General features: G+C 39.1%; 1 protein-coding gene across 2 annotated transcripts in view; it reads left to right on the plus strand.

The window, feature by feature from the left end:
- Positions 1 to 22,632, plus strand: part of BMP5 (bone morphogenetic protein 5) — a 60,823-nt gene that overhangs the window by 16,522 nt on the left and 21,669 nt on the right. For both annotated transcript variants that reach the window (XM_074820788.1, XM_074820789.1), the window contains 2 exons: positions 11,058 to 11,250; positions 17,164 to 17,312. In XM_074820788.1, coding sequence (XP_074676889.1) covers positions 11,058 to 11,250; positions 17,164 to 17,312 — 342 coding nt within the window. The remainder of the gene's footprint in view (positions 1 to 11,057; positions 11,251 to 17,163; positions 17,313 to 22,632) is intronic.

The following is a 22,632-nucleotide window of genomic DNA, read 5'->3' on the forward strand; positions in this document are numbered from 1 at the left end:
AGTCCCTGGGAACTCTTTCCTGCTCAGGTTTTTTTCATTGACATTATCTTGACTTGAATTACTTTGCAATTCATACAGTTCAGTAATTCTGTGCAATTATGGAAGGGATGTTCTTCCATTAAAAGTCTGGATTCAATAAACAATGGATGATTTTTCATTTATTGAAACTGCCACTAACTGCACAGTATTTCATCAAACAATTTTCAAACTGTCCCTAATTTAGTTAAGCAAAATAGCCAAATGTTGGTCATTGATGTCAGTAGCTGAACTGAAAATAAAGAATTTAGTGAAATAACTCTAAATTTACAGCAGTATAACTTGCTTCAGAATATGACCTATCAAGTTTTCTGCTTTGTGTTTTAATAAGAAAGTATATTTTATGTAAAAGCAATTTACATCATTCTTTCAAAACCACATCTGTAAATCTATAATTACTTTAAAGACAGCCAGTCTAATAATAATAAATACAGAGAAACTCAAATATACAGCACTGCAATAAAGTAGTTCTTAAGAAACAGAACTGTTTCAATGAAAAAAGAAGTAAATTTTCTACAGACTTACCCTCTTTAATTAAGCAAAATTCTCACTGATTACAGAAATAGTTTTGCATCGTTTGGAAGTGTATCAGAATTTGAGTTAAGTTTCTGACAATGATTTTCATGTTTAAGACAGGATATGTGTGGAATGTAATTTTGGGGATACCTGTTTTCAAACTCTGCCTACATTTTTGACTTAAAGGATCAGAGAATCATAGAATCATTTAGGTTGGAAGAGACCTTTAAGATCATTGAGTCCAACCTAGCACTGACAAGTCTATCACTAAAACATGTCCCGAAGTGCCACATCTACATGTCTTTTAAATACCTCCAGGGATGGTGACTCAACCACTTCCCTGGGCAGCCTGTTCCAATGTTTGACAACCCATTTAGTGAAGAAATTTTTCCTAATACCCAATTTAAACTTTCCCTGGTGCAACCTGAGTCCAATTCCTCTTGTCCTATCGTTTGTTACTTGGGAGAAGAGACCAACAGCCACCTTGCTACAACCTCCTTTCAGGTAGTTGTAGAGGGCGATGAGGTCTCCCCTGAGCCTCCTCTTCTCTAGACTAAACAACCCCAGTTCCCTCAGCCGCTCCTCATAAGACTTGTGCCAGCTTCATTGCCCTTCTCTGGACACGCTCCAGCACCTCAATGCCTTTCTTCTAGCAAGGGGCCCAAATCTGAACATGGTATTTGAGGTGTGGCCTTGCCAGTGCCGAGTACAGGAGGACAGTCACTTCCCTTCTTCTGCTGGCCATGCTATTTCTGATACAAGCCAGGATACCATTGGCCTTCTTGGCCACCTGGGCACACTGCTGGCTCATGTTCAGCTGGCTGTGACAAACACCCCTAGATCCTTTTCCACTGGGCAGCTTTTCAGACACTCTTCTCCACACCTGTAACATTGCATGGGGTTGTTGTGACCCAAGTGCAGGACTGGCACTTAGCCTTGTTGAACCTCATAAAATTGGCCTTGGGCCACTGATCCAGCCTGCCCAGATCCCTCTGTAGAGCCCTCCTACCCTCAAGCAGATCAACACTCCCACCCAACTTGGTGTCATCTGCAAACTTACTGAGGGTGCACCCAATCTCATCGTCCAGATCATCAAAAAAGATATTAAACAGAATTTGGCCCATTACTGAGCCCTGGGGAACAGCACTTCTCACTGGCCGCCAACTGGATTTAACTCCATTCACCGCAACTCTTTGGGCTCAATGACACAGCCAGTTTTGTACCCATCAAAGAGTACACCTGTCCAAGCTGTGAGCAGCCAGATCCTCCAGGAGAATGCTGTGGGAAACAGTGTCAAAGGCTTTACTAAAGTCTAGGTAGACAACATCCACAGCCTTTCCCTCATCCACTAAACAGGTCACCTTGTCATAGAAGGAGATCAGGTTAGTCAGCAGGACCGGCCTTTCATAAACCCATGCTGACTGGGCCTGATCACCTGATTGTCCTGTATGTGCCATGTGATGGCACTCAAGATGATCTGCTCCATAACCTTCCTGGGCACTGCGGTCATGCTGACAGGCCTGTAGTTACATGGATCCTCCTTCCGGTCTTTCCTGTAGATGGGTATCACATTTGCTAACTTCCGGTCAACTGGGACCTCCCTGGTTAGCCAGGACTGCTGATAAATGACTGAAAGTGTCTTGGTGAGCACTTCTTCCAGTTCTCTCAGTACCCTTGAGTGGATCCCATCTGGCCCCACAGAATTGAGTGTCCTAGCAGGTCACTAACCATTACCCCTTGGATTATGGGGGCTTCATTCTGCTTCCTGTTCCTGTCTTCCAGCTCAGGGGGCTGAGTACCTGGAGAAGAATTGGTCTTACTATTAAAGACTGAGGCAAAGAAGGCATTAAGTACCTCAACCTTTTCCTCAGCCTTTGTCACTATGTTTCCCCCCACATCCAATAAAAGATCAGATCCTAAGATTCTCCTTAGCCCTCTTTTTGTTGCTAATGTATATATAGAAACATTTTTTATTGTCTTTTATGGCAGTAGCCAGATTAAGTTCTAGCTGGGCTTTGGCCCTTCTAATTTTTTCCCTGCATGACCTCACAACATCCTTGTAGTCTGCCTGAGTTGCCTGCCCCTTCTTCCAAAGGTTATAAACTCTCCTTTTTTCCCTGAGTTCCAGCCAAATCTCTCTGTTGAGCCAGGCCGGTCTTATTCTCCATCGGCTCATCTTTTGGCATATGGGGATGGACTGCTCCTGCACCTTTAAGATTTCCTTCTTGAAGAACATCCAGCCTTTCTGGACTTCTCTGCCCTTCAGGACTGCCTCCCAAGAGACTCTCTTAACCAGTTTCCTAAACAGGTCAAAGTCTGCCCTCCAGAAGTCCCAAGGTGGCAGTTCTGCTGACCCTTCTTACTTCTCCAAGAATTGAAAACTCTGTCATTTTGTGATTGCTATGCCCCAGATGGCCTCCAACCATCACATCACCTACAAGTACTTCTCCCTTCACAAATGACAGGTCCAGCGGGACACCTTCCCTAGTTGACTCACTCACCAGCTGTAACAGGAAGTTATCTTCCACACACTCGAGGAACCTCCTGGACTGTTTCCTCTCTGCTGTATTGGATTTCCAGCAGACATCTAGTAAGTTGAAGTCCCCCATGAGAACAGGGGTAGTGATTGTGAGACTTCTCCCAGCTGCTTATAGAATATTTCATCTGCCTCTTCATCTTGGTTGGGTGGTCTATAACAGACTTCCACCATGATATCTGCCTTGTTGGCTGAGGGAAGGCGCCATTCTTACCCATAAACACTCAACCCTATTGTCACCATCATTAAGCTCTAGACAATCAAAACACTCCCTAACATACAGGGCTACCCCACCCCCTCTTTTTCCTTGCCTATCTCTTCTGAAGATTTTATAGCCATCCACTGCAGCACTCCAGTTGTGTGAGTCATCCCACCATGTTTCCGTGATGGCAACTATGTCATAGTTTTCCTGTTGCGCAATGGCTTCCAGCTCCTCCTGTTTGTTGTCCATGCTGCATGCATTGGTGTGTATGTACTCCAGTTGGGCTATTGATCCCACCACCTTTTTGGGGGGACAAGTCCTAATTCCTACATGACCATTCCCAGGTGCTTCCACAGTTTCTAACACATCAATAATCCTTGGCATGGATCTCCATTCTCTACCTCCACTGAGCTGGCAGATCAAAGGACCTCACCAGCACACTGTTGCACAAGCATTGGTCTGCTGTCCCCAGGCTTATCTCTAGTGAGTCTGGTTTTATCCCTTTCCATCTTCAAATCTAGTTTAAAGCTCTTTCAATGAGTCTTGCTAACTCCTGTGCAAAGAACCTGTTTCCCCTTTGAGACAGGTGTAACCCCGTCTGTTGCTAGCAGGTCTGGTGTAAACTGACCCATGATCAAAAACCCCAAAATTCTGCCAGTGACACCAGGCTTGGAGACAGGTATTAATCTGCTGGCTCTTCCTGTTTCTTCCCTCATCGTTCCCTGCAACTGGAAAGATAGAGGATAATATTATTTGTGCTCCTGATCCTTTAACCAGTGGTCCCAAAGCCCTGAAGTCTCTCAATTGCCCTTGGACTTCTTGTTGCAACTTCATTGGTGTACTCAATCCCACTGTCCATGTCCCCAACAAAGATGTTAAACAACACTGGTCCCACCACTAACCCCAGAGAAATGCCACTTGTCACTGCTCTCCACTTGGACATCGAGCCATTGACTGCAACTCTTTGAATGAGACCATACAGCCAGTTCCTTATACACTGAGTGGTTCATCCATGAAATCCACGTCTCTCCAATTTACAGACAAGGATGTCATGCGGGAAAGTGTCAAAAGCTTTGCACAAGTCCAAGTAGATGACATCAGTTGCTCTTCCCTTATCTGCCAGCACTGTAACCCTGTCATAGAAGGCCACCAAATACGTCAGGCATGATTTGCCCTTAGTGAAGCTATGTTGGCTGTCACCAATCACCTCATTTTCCATGTGTCTTAGTGTATTTTTCAGGAGGATCAGCTCCATGATCTTACCAGGCACAGAGGTGAGACTGATGGGCCTGTAGCTCCCCGGGTCTTCCTTTTTTACCTTTTTAAAAATGGAGGTTATGTTTCCCCTTTTCCAGTCAGCAGAAACTTCACTGGACTGCCACAACTTCTCAAATATGACAGATAGTGGCTTAGCCACTTCACCTGCCATTCCCTCAGGACCCATGGATGCATCTCATCAGGTCCCATGGACTAGTGCCCCTTCAGGTTCCTTAGATGGTCTGGAACCTTATCTTCTCCTACACTGGGCTGTTCTTCCTTCTCCCAGTCCTTGCCTTTACATTCTGCATCTTGGGTGGTATGGCTGGAGCCCTTGCCAGTGAAGATTGAAGCAAAAAAGTCGTACCTCAGCCTTCTCAAGTCTCCCTTTTCCTTCCAGAGAAGGTCCACATTTTCCCTAGTCTTCCTTTTATCACCAACTTACATGTAAAAGCTTTTTTTGTTGTCCTTGACATCCCTGGCCAGTTTTAATTTTACCAGTGCTTTGGCCTTCCTAACCTGATCTCACTTTCCCTTACTACTGTCTATAGAATATGCATGGGGGCACCAGCCCTCTCTCACCCTGATGGTGAAAACCGGTAAAAAGAAATGCAGAAGACTTGGTACTAAAAGGAGAGCAAGCAAATGAGTGTATGACTCTGAAGTTTTGTAGTTAAAACACTTAGCTGAATGATTATCTAGGAAATGCCTAATGTCAAATGAATAAAAAAATCAGATGTGGAAACAAAAACTTATTTTGTTCTCATTTTGACCCTCAATCCCTGCATTTCTTCTGTGCAGTGTCACAGGATGTCCCACTACTGAGCTACTCAGCATCCTAGCAGTTAGGATACAGTCATTGAAAGTAGCTGATAGGGATGGAAATGTCCTTTGACTAAGCAACAGCTATCTCTTAGTCCTATTGTCTGGAGCTGCAGATGACTAAAGAGGAAATGTAGATAAACTCCTGTTCTTCTGGCTGGTGCAAGACAGCTGACCCTTAACAAACAGAAGTGTCTCTCCACTGACTGTATCAGGCAGCCGTCTCTGGTGTCTGAAACAATCCTTTCAGGACAGGTGACTATTTTTATCAATTTCAATGTCTAACTCAAAATAGATTTCTTGAGTCTAGATCAGGTTTCTTACCATTCTATAAAACAGATTAAACCTATTAAAGAAGTAGTGCTTAGACAATTATTTACATTGTCTGCTTCTTTTTTTTTTTTTTTTAATAATCACTTTGGAAAAGTATTTTTCATCACATGTGGACTTTAAAATTCCACTTGATTTAAAACCTTTTTAGAAGACTCTAGTTCTCTTTCAGAGGCCAATGGGCAGAATGAAAAGGTTGCCATTTACTTCAACAAACTTTGAATTAGATTTTGCATTTTTAGGACTTCCAGAATAAAAAGATGAAAGATATACTTGCTGAGATAAGCTTAATCTGTTTCTAAACTTAATGTTTATTTTCTACAGTGTTAACAGCATAAACAAAGTTACAAAGCTTTAAAATATATTTTTAAAGATCTGTTATCTGGTCTCCTCAACTAAGAATGATATTCAAATGAATACGCTTCTTAACTTCTCTTCGATACACTTCATTAAAATATTTACATCTAGTGTAGCTTTTTTTTAAAAAAAACCCCTTAATTCTGCTCTAGGATCACATCTTCTATCCACATGCCCTACAAAACATTTGTTGCCTTGTTTTCTAAAAAGTGAGTCACTTTAAATAGTCTAATTGTGGAACAAAGAACATGTTTCTAGAATTTGAATGTTGGAGAGAGGAGCAAGAATGAGGTAAACAGCTATTTGATGTCTGTCTTTTCACAGTAGCACAATAGCTAATTCCTAGGGCCTCTGACCTTTTAGTGTCCTGTAACAGAGTACTTGCATTAATCTGTTGCTTATCTGTCACCTACCACATTCGATATTTCCAGCCTCTGCTTTCAATTATCAGTCATTAGAGGCAGCACTGAGTAATTTCAGGAGAAAACGCCTGGAACCTTTGACCTGTTTTTGTCAGATAACCACAAGTGTTCACTGTAGATAAACTATCATTTCATTATATTCAAGATGTAAACGAGTGTCGTTTGTAGTGTATCAGCTTACTGTAACCTTTATCACCTTGAAGTGATTAAAACTGACTGGTTTACTTAGTGCTTATACAAAGAATTCAGAGTCAAACAGTGAAACTCAGTGAGATTAGTGCAAATGGCCCCTTATAGTTACGCGTGGTCTGTAAGACCCTCCATTTTGCCTTGGCATGTATATTTAGTAGTTAAACAGCATCATTAAGTTGATTAGTGAGGCTTCGCTATTTGTGAATCCAGTTGGGATCTTGGGATTTTTCATTGTAAAATCAGCTTATTACAACATACCTTTGGTTTGTTCCCCAGTTTGCCAAAGAAGCTTTCGCTTTCCCTACACGTCACCACATACCAACCTCTTCAGCAAAAGCAAAGCACATGTCAGTGGGGAGCTAAGCACTAATGAAAGAGTACATCTAATAGTCCCTCATGCACTATGACCTAAAGCCATTGCTACCACTTTTGGCATTTTTTAAGCTCAGTCAACAGTTAGGCAGACATTTGTAGTTGAATTTGTAAAATATCGGTTACTTATTATAGTGTCCATCCATATATGTGCTTTGTATGTTTTTCCAGAAGACAAATACTTTTTAAAATGAAAATTGGTGCATGATATTTTCTCTTAGTGTAAAAGATGACCCCTTTTCCAAAATATCTTTTTGGTGTAAATTTGTCTTCATTCTTCTTAGAGTTGGTCTTAGTGTTAATACAGTATAAATATTTCATCGGTTTGCCACATGGGTGGAAAATATCATTCTTTCCCATTTTAAACACAGGTGTTTGTGATATTCCCCTGACCCATGATTTGTCTGATGTAACCATAGTGTTGAACATATTAGTTTCAGGTGGTATAAAAATAGCATTTTAAAAAGTTGATGCTAAGAATCCTGATTAATGAGAGCAAATGAAGTATTTAGTTGTAATCAACATTGACCCTAATATTCTAGTTATTTTTATTTAGAAAAATTATATTCCTCCAACGGTTAAAAAAGGACTTCCTGATTTTTCTGGTCAACCAGTTTTTAGATGCTTTGATCGGTCCCACAGAGATGCATTTTGGCAGATGACCTGAGCAGAGCTGGAATGACATGAGAATGCTCTGGAAGAACTCAATACTTAAAAATCTTAACTTCTATTTTCTGGGCTGCCAGTGTTGAAAAGCTCTCATATGTGAAATAAAAATATTTGAGACATGGTGTCCCCCTTGTACTTTGTGCCATTTCAGCAGGACAAAGGACCTGAGAGATACTCTGCCAAGCATTCACAGTCTTCCTCGACAAGGCATTTATTGTCGGGGCAGAGGGGATCAAAACTTGTGTATTATTTTCAGTATTAAAATACTCAATATCATTAAATAACATTTCACTTTCATAACTTGGCTATCATTCTAGCCATTAGTCACTATTGCAACATCACCATCACTGCTTTTTTTACAGTCTACTATATAATTAACTTGTCTAAATTTGTAAAAGTTGTTTTTATATTTTGTGCATTGGCCAACAGAAATTTGCAGTTTGAACTTCTGGCTTCATTGCGGAGAGTGGGACCTCCCTGGATTCAGGTGTTCAGTGGATGTTTCCTACAACCCTTCATTTCTGCAGGCTTTTGCATCTCCCAAGTCCTGGCCTGCCTGTAAATGCTGTCTTGACACAAGGAAATTTTGAACTTGTGTCTCTTTCGGATGGCAGTGTTGTCTCTTCCTTGGGTATACATGGAATCACAGATAAGTACTATCTGTGTGAGCTCTAATAATTAATTTTGGGCCTGTCAAGATGTGGCTATCAGTATTCTTTCAGCAGCTATGAGTGGTCCTGGGAGAACTCCACAGATGCTGTCTCAGGGTATTGTAGAGTTTTTGTCCAAACTATAACATATAGGGAGAGAACTGCTGTTTCCAAACTAATAGCACTAAATAGAAGATACTTGTAAGAAACTAGACAAAAGGAAACCTCAAACCCAAATAAAAATGAAACAGGCCAGGAGTACTGGCATTTAAACCTTTTGTTCAGCATCTAATTCTCAATGCTTACTCATAGTGAGTAGTGCTTAGTTACTCATTCATGCTGGTAAATACTTGTTGAATAAAAACTAACCAGAGATATCAGAAAGGGTTGCTACATTGTCTGCCTTTAACATATTTTTCATTTGAAGGTTATTGACATATCTATTCCACATCAGCTTTGAAATGCTCAGTTATAACCTTAGAAACTTGCAGCAGACTCTCCACTCGAAAAAATCCTCCCCTCTTCAGTGCATTTGCATATGCTAATCTCTGCCAAGTTCTCTCTGAAATGAAAGGCTTTACATGGACATTAAAAAAAAAAAAAAACAAACAAGCCCCAAACCTCAAGTCAGATGTCTGTATATATCTCACAGTTTAGAACCGGGCAGTGGAGCTGCTAAATAGACTGTATCCTGTTTCTCTTCAGTAGCGGCCCATTCATCTTCAGGTACAGAGCAGCCAGTTTACATGCTTCTGTCTCTTTTCTGCTTTACTTTTTTCTACATAGTGTATGATGGCAAACCCATGTAAGCTAAATACGCACTCGAGCCAAGTAAACCTCAGAGTTAGCAGACAATTTTCCTTTTGTCAGCCAGGAGAAAATTAATTTTCACAGAAGATAAAGTGTTCTTATAGCCTATATATTTTATTTTTTGTGATTCTTAAGGCAACATAGATTTGTACATTTTTAAAAAATATATGCTAATGAAAACAAGGATAGTTTAAATTTTGAAAGGGTGAAAGGGAAGTACACTATAAGGGACTAGTTACATGGCCACAGGTGATTTAACTAGTAACTACTGCTCTGAAAATAATGTAAATACTTTTTCTTCAATAGCTATCTCTTTAATATGTTGGAACTGTACCCTTCTATGGCAAGCCCAAAGCATTTTTTTTTCTTTTAGTGCATTTCTATTTTGTAAGACCCCATATACAGTACAATAGTACACATATGCAGGTTTATATATAAATATATATATTTATACACACATACAAACATACACATTGTGCATGTAGACAATATTTCTTGGGTGTACACATATACATGAGCATTTACATATAAATATACATATATATTGTAATAACATACACATTTTATTCTTTATAAATGTAATATTTAGTAATCTAAATATGCTCTTCTTCAGAACTGACATTGTTCCTCCCTCAGATCTGAGGACTGTTAATACTAAAATGCAATAAAAGAGCAGGGATTGTAGGAGGGAGCATTTAGTGGAGCTGGGTGCAGTCATAAATGTTTAGCTGGTTATCCAAACTGAATTCCAGCTCTGAATGTTTTAGGCTTTGTCCACCATCAGTAAAACAAAACACCTATCTCACAAGGCAGGTAGACTTTCTTTTAAGTGAGTTGTCTCTTCTCACAAAGCACAGCTTCTTCACAGGTCAATGACACGTTGTACTCTGTGGCAGTGGAAACCATGGATCATTTTCCTTTCCACATCCGTAAAATCTGAAGTATTAATCCCATAAAATGGTCATCAGCCAGTATTATGGCCTGTAGGTTCCCTTGCCACATCAAAACATGTATTCCATTGAAAAAGTCTCTCATAACTCAGGGTCAGAACTGCAGCAGACAGTGGAATTAGCTCCAAATCAGTTGTAAACTCAAACTAAAATCCTCTTTTTACTCCCCCTTAAAATTCCGTGCAATCCTGAATTAAGCAATGTTGAGGTTAACTTTCTTGGTTTTAAACTGTGGCAGTGTCAGAGCAGTGGGAACTGCACCTGCCCACCCACAACAGGTTTGAGGGGACTTCTCAAGCCAGGAGTGTGCTCCCTTTGCTGCCGGGGTGCCAGAACCACTCAGCCCTGATTCACGGCTCCTTCTTCTGACCACTGGCAAGATGATGCTTTATACCATTAGAGTACAACATGTGTTAATTTATATGATGCAATTGCTTCTTAAATATATAGTTGTTGCAGTGCACTTTAGTACCACCTCAGAATTTATTACCTTGAGTGGAAATGAGCAACTTTCTGCTCATCTGTCTGGTTATTAGCAGCAATTAGTGTTTTCCAAAGTCATCTATGGCTCTGACATTACTACTGCTGTGCTTATGACTACACTGAAGTCCTAAATCCTTTCACAGCTTTTAGTTTGTCCATATTTCTAGTTACTTTACAATATGACTCCTTTCAGCTTTTTTTGATATTCTTTCCACTCCAGCTTCTGGAATTTGTATAAAAGCCACTGAGGTTTTTTTTTTCTTTTGAACTGAAGACACTGGGCTGGTGGAATTTCCTTTAACTGGAAATATGTCTGGGCTTGTGGTTTTATTATTTGCACAGTTTTATATTGTCCTGTTTGTTTACTCCCAAGCACAGGGAACGCTTCATTAATCATGGGAAATGGGCATTCATTTCACCTCTTTAATTTACATTCAACTCTTTTTCTCACAGTTGAAAGGGACAAAGACTTCTCCCACCAGCGAAGGCACTACAAAGAGTTTCGCTTTGACCTTACTCAGATCCCGCATGGAGAGGCAGTGACAGCAGCCGAATTCCGGATATACAAAGATCGAAGCAACAGCCGCTTTGAGAATGAAACCATTCAGATTAGCATATATCAGATCATCAAGGAGTATCCAAACAGGTATCCTGTTGGCATGAACATGTCTCATGTTGAATAATGTCTCATGTTTCTATCTTAATTAAGGAGACAATAACTGATCATAAGTGTACCCTCGGCAAAGCATCATTGCTATCACTGTGACTTCTGCAGTATTAATTCCTAGGCAACGACAACAAATACTGAGCAAGAATAAAAATTATCTTCAGTGTAATTTATTCTAGGTTTATGGAGAGTTACATGTCCAATGTCACCAAATAATTTGCCCATGCACAGAGGGGGTGAGGGACTGTGTTCTCAGTGAGCAAACGGTGGAGTTGTATGCAGAGTCTAAGTGTCTGGATTTGGGAAATGCACCATTTGCTGACACTGAGGTACTACAAGCCAAGATTCACTTAGCTCATTAAAGACAGATAGATTGTTCAACTTCATTTACTTTTGAAGGAGCATGGCTTTTCTGCATGTGTTTTAATACTCTGCAAAATGTAATTAAAAGATAAAGTCATACACTAATTTTAAGATGACTATGCACACTTAACACATGCTGCTCACCATAACTGAAAATTAAAACAAATCATAGAATCATCAAATCATTTAGGTTGGAAAAGATCTTTAAGATCGTCAGATGTAACCATAAACCTAACACTGGCAAAGCCACCACTAAATCATGTCCCCACATATGATGCTACACATGAGGAAATCTCTGATTCTGAGTTTGTAGAGCTCTGTGTGTGACAGATTTCCAAGACTCTATAAGACCTGAGTAAATGACCAGATTTCACCAGGCAAAGTAGCTAAATACCTGAAAATTCCCATCAAAAACTATTAACAATTCCAAGATGCTTCTGGGAAAAGCTACATATGCCCAAAATTTGGGTTTTGAAATTAAATTAGTTTATGGCTTTTTTCAGAAAAGTGGGGGGGGGGGAAGTTTTGTTTTGAGATAAAAAAAACTTCTCCCTCATCTTGGAACAGATAAAATGTTTCTATCCTGGCATGTTTAGCAAAAGCAAAGACAATGGTAGCCTAAAATTGCAGAAGAAAAATGCCCCATCACCAGTTAGCTTGAAGGCTGGGCCAGAGTTCAAATATCTTTTCTGCCCACAGAAGCATGAGCTTGCACAAGCTTCCAGATGAGATCTCTGAACATCAAGTTATAAAATATTTATGGCTATAAACAGGGAGTCATTTTATATCAGTGGTGCAGAATCAACAGGAGGGAAAGCACTTATCCTTCCAGAATAACTTCTGCTTTCTTAGTAAATCTATGGATGAACAAAACAGTGCAGGACTTTTTTTTTTTACCTCTCTCTTCAGCTTGCAAATTCTTTTGACATAGGTTCTAAAAGAAACTTTTTGGAGGAAGGAATGAAACAGGAAGGAACAAAACATATCTTTTTAAAAAGCACTGGTCAAGGCTAGGGTGATGAAACCTCTTCACCTGAAAACACAACAGATTTTGTTAAGAACTACTGGGAAAAGTTAGTTTTTCTAAGCCATTTGATGTTTTCTTTTTTGTTGTGTTTTGGTTTTTTTAATGTTTTCCCAGTAGGTGGTTTCTATTCTATTTTAGAGAAAGTAAAACTTGCTTACTATTCTGAAGCAAGATCACAATTTAATATTATCTGACTTGTTACAATGACAACTGTCTTTGTGAATCCATTAAAGAATGCTCTTGATTTCTTTCAATACATAAACATAAACTTATATTTTATATTTCCATTTATAAACATAAAAGTGCCATGTCCTCTACTGGAAGCATGATGCTGGCAAGGGGGACATGCAACGACATGCCACCCATTTGGTTTCACCAGTATAATTACAGAAGCTTCAGATGTAGACTCTGTGTCCTTCCTATTGTTGATCTTGCTAGTTTCTACTCATATATGGAGTATATAGAGGCAAAAGCCTCAGTGGGACAGGATGAGAGAAGACCACAAGCTCTCCACTTTTCAAATTAGAAACAAGGAACTTTCTCACTAGCTTCTTGATACCTCCAGACAGAAGAGCTCCCAATAATATTTCCTTTTTTTTTTTTTTTTCTTTTTTCTTTTTTTTTCCAAGAAAGCTTTTGTATAGCTTTTGCTTTGGGGCCCAGACTTCATTAGTGTTATTCTTGACTTTGTCACCTCAGGTTTGTCCTACATACATACATGACATTTTAGGTGAAAAATTTTCAGAAGCTGCAACTGCAGAATGTGAAGGTGAGAGAACAGTGAGGGTGGTGAGGCACTGGAACAGGTTGCCCAGAGAAGTTGTGGATGCCCCCTCCCTGGAAGTGTTCAAGGCCAGGTTGGACGGGGCTTTGAGCAACTTGACCTAGTGTAAGGTGTCCCTGCCCATGGCAGGGGGATTGGAACTAGATGGTCCCTTCCACCCAAACCATTCAACAAATCTAGGATTCTATATTGTCCCACACTTATTACCAGTGCCATACCACAGCAGAACTGCTGAGTTTGACCCTGCTCCTTCACCCTTCTTTGCTTTGAACAGGAAACATGGGTGTCTGACAGGGCTCTGCAATCCCAAATACAGTCCTGCTATGCTTTCAGGCAAGGAGTGGTTAGGGTTTAGGGTTTTTGAGTTGCAGACTAAGGACTATGTTGTAGTCTCAGGCATTTTTCTGTCTCTGTGGCAGCATGGCTGCTGAAGTGTTTGTGTATTGAATTCACTAGGAGTTTGCTGAAATTACAGTCTTTGGGATTTAAGTTTTCTATTTGTTCTAAGGAAGCATATAAAGCACAGCCCATGGCAAGGCAAACTTTCCTATGCAGTCCTGCCAATGTACTCCTACCCGGATCTTTTCTCATGACGAAAGTCATGTAGTCCAACAGGCTAAATCCTTGTTCATGATCTGGTGGCAGCTAGCCACTAATTTAACTAAACCCCAAGGATTCTTCCCACATTAGGGAATCCTCAAGTGGCATTAAGATACTAAAGCAGCTTTCTGGAATGAGGCGAGAGGTGAAGCAGTATTATGGGGATGGCCTATTACAAATCAAATCGTGATTTGATCTGGTCGAAAACTTTGCTGGGTTTCAAGGAACATGTAGATGGTTTATTCCACCTTTACTTCCTTAAGTGACCCAGGAGATGTGGGGCTTCTTAGATGTTCTGCCCACAGCCTCTTTGCTGAAATTCTTGACTGTGGTAGCATTTCTGCTGTAGACAACTGGCCACTTGGGACCAGACTGAGATCACTAAACTTAAACTGCCTCCATAAAGGTAAAGCCAATCAGCTGTATTCTGCCTGAATGTGTTCACTGTTGGGTTTCAGGCCATTTAAGACATAATGCCTTACTTTTTTATTATGTGTTGTGGGCTATTTTTTAAATAGAAATATTTTTTAAAATTAGAGCCAAAATTTGCAGCTGTTTTTCATTTTTAGAGTGATCTTTTTTTCTTTTTACAGAATAAAGGAGAATTTTAAAAATAAAAATGTCACAAAATGTGATGAGTGAATGACACCAGCTAATGGGGGAATCCTGATCCCAGAGCTCTTACTGCCTTCTCAGGGATCAGGTTTTCACCCTATGTTTGTATCAACTGTGAAAACAGTTGGATTTATTCCTGACAAATACTTCGAATTTCTGTAGTAAATTGCTGTTGTGTGGGCTAAATCATTAGCATTAGTCTGGAGACATTTTCTCTATTCTACTATGTGTTCTCGAGAATCAGCTCTAGTTTTCTCTAGGTACTCACAACTAATTTTTGGTTCATTTGCTGAATTAATGGGTAAGAACAATCTGTCTCTGAGTTTATTACCTTAACCAGATCACTATGCTTGTAGGAAGGTAGACAAGAAGATTGACCTATCGATGCCAAAGACACTTCTGTGTGAGATTCTGCTGCAGTACAAAGTAATAAAGTCACATTGAGGAGAGATCCACGGGGAAACTTTGTTCTTTATAGGGATTTCTGGACTGTATCATTAGAAGCGCCCTATTCTGATTTGGCATATGAGACATTGTGCATCCTAAATTTTGAGAACATTTCGTATCAGTCCCAGCAATGGTTGGAGCTGAAAGAACCTATATGGGAAAACAGTTATGTATTCTAGGAGGAGACAAGACAAATGTGAAATTATAATATTGTGATATTGTAATATTTTATATTGAAAAAAATTTTACAGTTTTCTATTAAATCTATGAAATGATACAAGAAATCTTTATAAATAAACATCTTAAAGGCTGTCACATTCAGAATTAAAACTTTCAGCTTTAAAGTTCTGATAAAACTGCTTATTAGAGGAAAAAGTTGGTATTTAAGACTCCAGAGACTACTATTTATGAGCTAGTGGTACGTTGTTAATTTGTTCAGTGCTAGCATAGCAGGTCAAGCTCTTTTGAATTGTAAGACTGTTTTCATGTTAGCTCCAGAGGGACAATCTATGTTTTCTTCTTGTGTGGTCATTAGCACGATTCTACTAGAATGGAAGTGATGAGAGCCCAGCAAAAGATTATCCTTTAACAGAAGGAAAAAAGGTGACTTGAAAGAAAGCCCTTTCAATTTTCTTTTTTCTTCTTTTTTTTTCTTTTTTTTTTAAAAAACCCCTCCTTTATAATTTCTGAGCTCTTTAACCTAATTCTGTAGATATTTCCCACAGGTAGGTAAACATATGCTAGTCATAGCTCATTTGGTCTTACTTTCCTAAGTGTTGAACAACCACAGTCTTAAGAGCTACACAAGATGTTTTTTTCAGTATCAGATGTTCTAGGTGCATTTACAGTGTTTAGACTAGATAAGACAGTAACTTCTTATGATGTCATTACGATTAAGCAACATAAGAATGCAGTGACAGGACCGTCGTAAATTTAAATCCCCTTTTTATACACAAAACCTATTATTTCTGTCTGTCTTACTTCTTTAAACATATATTCATGCTGTCTGTAAGGTAATAGTATGATTCCAAGGTCTGTGTAAGCCAAGTCTGTCTTTAGTTGACTTGTACAGTCAAAATCTACAATAAAATATTTTTTCTTGCTTATTATTGTTTTGGTTACTATTTATGGCAGAAAAGAAATAGGTTTCTATAAGTATAGATTTAAGTTTAAAAGGCTAGATGGTGAAAACAGTTTTTAATAACACATGCTACTTTGTAGAAGCATGGAAAATGAAACTGATGAGAGTTAAATATCTTAGGTTTAGTGTGGCCATTGTAGTAAATTATTTGTGATACAGATGTGGTTCTGGAACCAATTGTGTCAGGAGATATGTGAAAACAGAACAAATAAATGATCCATGCTAAACATTTAGTAACACAATTATACTAACTCCCCTGAGCAGCCCTTCTGAATTACTAGAAGATTTCATGGGAAAAAAATTGAGAATATTCCAGGAAACTGAGGGTTAAAATGTAATAATTACCTTATTGAATAGATATATAATTTCTAATTTGATATAAAGACTTATTTTCTAAACATTTGTACTAATATGAAGCTGTCTGAACTGTCATCTATTCATGTTTTGTCATAAGATATAGTTGCTGTCATATGTTATTAATAACAGGTTTTAGTAACACTATGTCTTTGCATTTTATTTGAAATTGAAATGTGATTTTGACATTTTTTGGTTTTTACACTGAATGGTTTATAAAAGTTATTCTTCCTGAGACATTCTAGTGCTGAAAGATGAATACTTTATAAACAGCCTCAATTATATTTTTTGTGTACTTATATCAGGAATCTGGATTTTTTAGATTTTCCAGAGCTGTAGTTTTTACATGCTAAGACTAATTTCAGAAAGGTGTCTCAGGGGAAATACCTGTATTATACCTAACAATTACATGTTAGCTATAGCACATGCTGTACTGTGTCATGACAAGGATATGTCAAACTGTTATTCATTTGGACTCCAGGAAGTTATTGTCAGCAAGGAAATTAAGGTCAAAAAATAAAAATTTTTGAATGCCTTAACTCTCTATTTTCTTTAACTTAGGGATGCAGACTTGTTCCTGTTAGACACAAGAAAGGCTCAAGCTTCTGATGTGGGCTGGTTTGTGTTTGACATTACCGTGACCAGCAATCACTGGGTGATTAATCCACAGAACAATCTGGGCTTGCAACTCTGTGCTGAAACTGGGGACGGTAAGATCATAATTGTAGATCATAACTCTATATATGTTCTTGCCATCTCTTGCTAGGAAACTTTTCTGAACAGTTGTTTTTTAACTTGACTGGGTGACAATTCACTGAGAGTTTATAAGCAAAGAACACAAGTCTTATCCTGCCATAGCTATAGTTTGCAAACTTTCTGTTATTCTTAAGTCCATAGAATATGGCAATTAAAAAGCTAATTGAATCAAGTTAAATTAAACTAAGTTTAGGATAAAAGTTCCTACATACAAAATGCAAAATTAAGTTCCATTTTAATGTTCTTCCACTGATGATTAGATTCAGGAAACTCAAGATTTGCAAAATTTTTGTTTTAGAAAGTTTCTAAAGAACTTTCTGGGCTGAAGCACAGGAGAAAGGTTTAAACATACCTCAGGACAGTTCAGGAGGTATCTCATGGCTGCTGGTACTGATGTTGGAGAACGGTTAACAATAGGGTAATGTGGGAATTAGTTTACTATCACTTGGGAACAAAAATTAATTTCAAAACTTTTTATCTTGAAATGGGTTAAAAATTTGGAATCTTGAAAATTTTAATAAGATGAAAATTAGAAAGAACACTGTCAAAACTGAAATCAGAGCTGTGGGTTTTTAGTACAAATTTACTGGGCTACTACATTATCCACAGTTATGCTCTTCATTAAAAAGTGAAAATGCATCTCAATGCAAAATAATATTTTTGGAAGAAATGTTCTTTACCTAGACTTCTTTAGAAACTAATAAAAAGAGACTTATATACTGTTTTTTCTGTGATGGTTCACTTAATCCATACTACTTTACAAGCAAACTTTCAGATTTAGCTCTTTTTGTGTCAAAAAGCTTTTTATGTCAGAGGTCAAGGGATCTATGATGCCAGTTAATCTAAACCTTAGCTGACATAATGTTAATGAGTAGCAGAAGAAACCCCGGTGTAAGGATTAATATTTTTTTCTTCTTTCTTTGTTCTGGCTACATTTTCTCATTGTTTTTGATCTGAATTCTCCCTCAGGCTCAGCTGGGCTGTGAACAAAGCCTCTCATACTTTTTCAGCAAGTGTTTCGGCTGCTGGAGTGTTATGCAAAAACTGTCCTTTAGGCATGATGCTTAAAAAGGGAGTTGGCAGGCTTGAACCAGGGCAGTCGACCATTTCACCTAATGCCGTCTATATGGTCAGAGTACAGTCAGTGGGAAAAGGAGGCAGCAATGCAAAGTAGACCACGTTGTTGCTGCGCTCAACCAGCCTTCAAAGGCACCACACCTGAGCTCGGGCTGTATGGGGAGTGGCTCTGTTAGGCAGCCTGGTTCTGTGAGGCCATGTTTAAGCCCTTAAAATTCTGGAGAGGTGACACCTCCGTCAGGCATCCAAATTAGGTGGACTGGCTTCTGGCCAGCTTTCCTGCTCCAGAATAAACTCCATCCTTGACTTTTTTTCCGGGAGATTCAAATACAGAAATTCTTAAAAATTAAATATCCATGAAAGGCATTCATTAAGAAGCCCTGGAACCAGGAATTTGTTGGTTCTAGCCTCAAAATTATATCTGTTCAGTAAACAGCAGGAAAGTTTGTATGGGTAAAAGGAAACCTTTAGGTTAACACACAGAAGAAATTGTAAAAGAATAGTTTATGTAAATATTTCCCCTGTCCTACTCCCAAGATCAGAAAGGTGATAGATAATTTTCTATTTTAAATTCCAAGGACACAGCAGCTTTACTTTCTGCACCTCACTCATTTGAATTTCTCAACACAGCTCCTTGAGTGAAGAGGGAATTCCCCTCTTCCCTCACTGTCTGTTTCTTTTTCAGTTTATTCATGCAAGAAGAGTGCCCTTCTAGGGACTACATTTTTCAAAATTATAGAGAAGACCTGTACTATACCACTTCAGCTTAGCATAAGGAAAATCATCCTTTCGTGCTCTTACAATTTTGCTCTTAAGGCTTTGATTATTTTTATTGGGTTGCTGTTACTTCTGGAAGCTATTAGAAACACCAGCAGTTGAATGACACGTTTGTGTACAGATGGAACATGAATTTTTATACATGACTCAGTATGTAGTGGACTCAGTTTGTAGCCCAGAGAACCCCACCCGCCTTCCCTCCAACCAGTTTTTGGAAGGTAGAGGAGTTCTGCCGCCATAAGTGGAGGACATTTATGATAGGACCTGAACCTTTCTGTGGCAACAGACCATTAAACTAAATGGCATTCTATTAAGTCAGAAGATCCCCGTTTGAGGTATTTAGGTGCTGCACCGGGGCGCTGGATAATCAAGTCTGTAAATACATACTAATTTTTAGATTTATTCATACAGCACCTTTAAAATGGGGTGCCATTAATTACTGAGACTCTGGGGTGCTACTATGTTGTTATCACTACCATTAACAATAATCTTTCTTATAGTTATCTTTCAGTGACTTTTTAGGCAATTACTTCTGTAGATATACTTCTTTGGTGATCCCTGAAGATGGTGCATATATAATAATAATGTCTACATGAGGAATAAAAAAATTTGTAGCTATTTAATATAACAGTGTGATAAAAACAACTTTGAAAGAATGTCTGGTTGTTGTAATTCATATTTTTCCCCCTTTGAAAATGCTGAAAAAGTACAAAAAGCCACATGACATTGGAATGTGTTTTCTTTTTTCTTTAAGACAGTATTTGGTATCATACGTCTCATTTTAGCATGAAATGTAGACTTTTTCTCTTAATGGGACATTTTATTTTGAACAGTAAGAATAAAGGTTTGCATGACACATATGGAAGCTGTCAACATATAATGCACTGTTTCCCTGGGGCTGTGGTAAATTAAGGATCAGGTTTTTTTGATTCTCTTTTTTAATGTCTCCTCAACATTCTGCAGCATCCCCCTTTTGGCCAATTCCCTCCTTTTGACACCAAAACTCTCCATGGTGTTCAAAATGAGAGGTGATCATTTTCACACTGATGGAAGTGCGGGTGTTAGATGAATTGCAGCATAAAATCAATACAGATGCAGAAACAATTCGAAAAGCTCCATGCAACGCTTTTCCTGTATATATGCCATATGTCTCCTAAGACTTAAAACATGTTCCAGTGAATCAACACCTTTGTATTAACATTTAACATTTTTATAATTGGTAGTTAGCAATGGTTTGAACATCACTTGTACTGGAGGAGTGTAAATAGCTGCAAAAGCATTCCTCTTGCTGTTTATATCATTGCTGAAGAGAATCTAGTGTTATCCACAAAAAATGGGAGAGGGAGATAATACGTAACAATGACTATTAGTGATCCACAGTATAAAGCATGTTCCAAGTACACAGCTCTAAATACAACATCCTGAGTAGCCCCCACAGCCATGTAGTTCTGTGCCTTTTCTTAGATTACTGCAGCTCCATTATTTTTCATCTGCCTGAACATCAGAGAGGAAGAAACTGGTGGTAACTTTGAAAAGCCCAGGGTGATTAAGGTGATATCTATTACCACATAGTCCTATGGAAGGTTTCTTTGGGCTTTCCTGCTGTTTGAGGTGGGCAGGCAGCAGGAATCTTCAGCTCCTCAACTCCGACTCTTATTTCAGGTTTTTTTTTTCCTCAGAACAAAGGGAAACTTGAAATAGATAGGTTCCTTGATCCAAGTGAAGTCTGGGGAAGGCCAATTCTCTCTCCAGCACGTATTTGGGTACACTCTGAAATATGTTGCCTGGAAGGAGGTTTGGCTCCTAATCCTACATGCTGCAGGAAGGATTGGTGAGGTCCTTCTCCAGCAATGATGGGGGAGATATTAAGAGACACATGATCTCTTTTTTAGGCTCTCCTCCTTTCAGCCCAGGCCTTCCAAGGTCTCTTTCTCCTACGAAGCCTTCAAAGAGGCAACATGGCCACATTCTCTGAGTTGCAGAGGGTGGCTGGCTTGTTTTCAACCCACAGCAACCTGTGGCAGCACCCTGGCTTCTTCAGGTAGTTGGCTGCATACTTCATATTGGCCTTGGCCTCACCTTTACCACACTAAATGTTATCAATCTCAGCCCAAGGTTACCCCCAGTCAATCTTGGCACCTAACTTACATGACCATGGTAGCCATCAAGTACTCTGGAGGATGCTGCTGAGTTGTTACATTTAAGTCTCTTGGTGGATCTGGTATTTACAAGGCAAAGTATCAGGAGTGAGTTCACCTTCATTAGTGTCCTTACAGTGGGGGAATTTAGGATATATATATTTATATTGATATATATATGGACTTTGGCAGGCAATAGCTCTGCCTAAATTCTGAGCCATCTGGAAGCCATATAGCCATGTTAGCACAGCACTGAACCCAAGCTAATATATCCTGCCCCTCAGCAGGTTTTATTAGCTTGGGCTCAAGCACTGCCTAAGTACAGCTACATGAGTTCTAGTTCAGAGCTGTCTTTGGCCAAAGTTACACTAGTAAATTAAACATGATCAGGAATACTGTGGTGTGAAATGAGCTGGATGGATGACTCTCTCAGTCTCTGAAACAGGGTAACCTCATGGCAGCTGCCCCTCTGGGAGAGGTCCCTGCAGCACTGCCTTGAGGTGCTGGGGACTCTGTGGTGGAGCTGGTGTAGGACATAAGTGGACCAGGAGCACCTTCCCACCCTGAGCAGAGCAGATGATCCTGCTCCAGTACCTGGGAATGCTCCTAGGCACTCTTTAATTTATTCAGATAGGTGTAACACCTGTTTCCAGCTGGGTCAAAAATACAGTCAGAATTTTCTTGTGTCTGCTTGTAGCAAGCAGGAGGGTCAGGGAGGTGAGATGGGTTCCTGCCCCTTCTCCTGCCACCACTGCATACTGGTACATACAGGTCCTGGTTGTACAACTGTATGACTACCCCTTCACCCTGTTCCTCAGACAGATGAAGGATACATCTGCTTCTTAGCACCAGTCTTTTAAAGATAATGGCATTTGTCTTTCATTTCATTCAGAAGGCTTTTATGCATTTTATTATTTGGTGGATGACCAATTAATCTAATGTCTGGTTGTTTTATCGTCTTCCTGAACACATTTTTAACTGTGCAGAAAAGTCCTAGGACTCCCACAAACCATTCACAGTTTAAGTACATTAAATTGAAAGGATAAATCAAGTACTTAGAAGCATATTTGTATATGATTACATCTGATTTTCTGTGTAAGCATACATGGTACTGCCACAGTATACAACATACCATGGTTCCTAACATGTTCCCAAGTGCTTTCTTCAAGAGCTTTATGAAGATCAAAATCAACACAAAAAGATACACAAAATTCCTTCAACTGAACTGAATAAAAACAACAAAATGTAAGATTTTAAAAACAAAAGCTGAATCTTTATTTTT

This window comes from Strix aluco, chromosome 3 (genome assembly GCF_031877795.1).
Source record: "Strix aluco isolate bStrAlu1 chromosome 3, bStrAlu1.hap1, whole genome shotgun sequence".
Taxonomy (NCBI): Eukaryota; Metazoa; Chordata; class Aves; order Strigiformes; family Strigidae; genus Strix; species Strix aluco.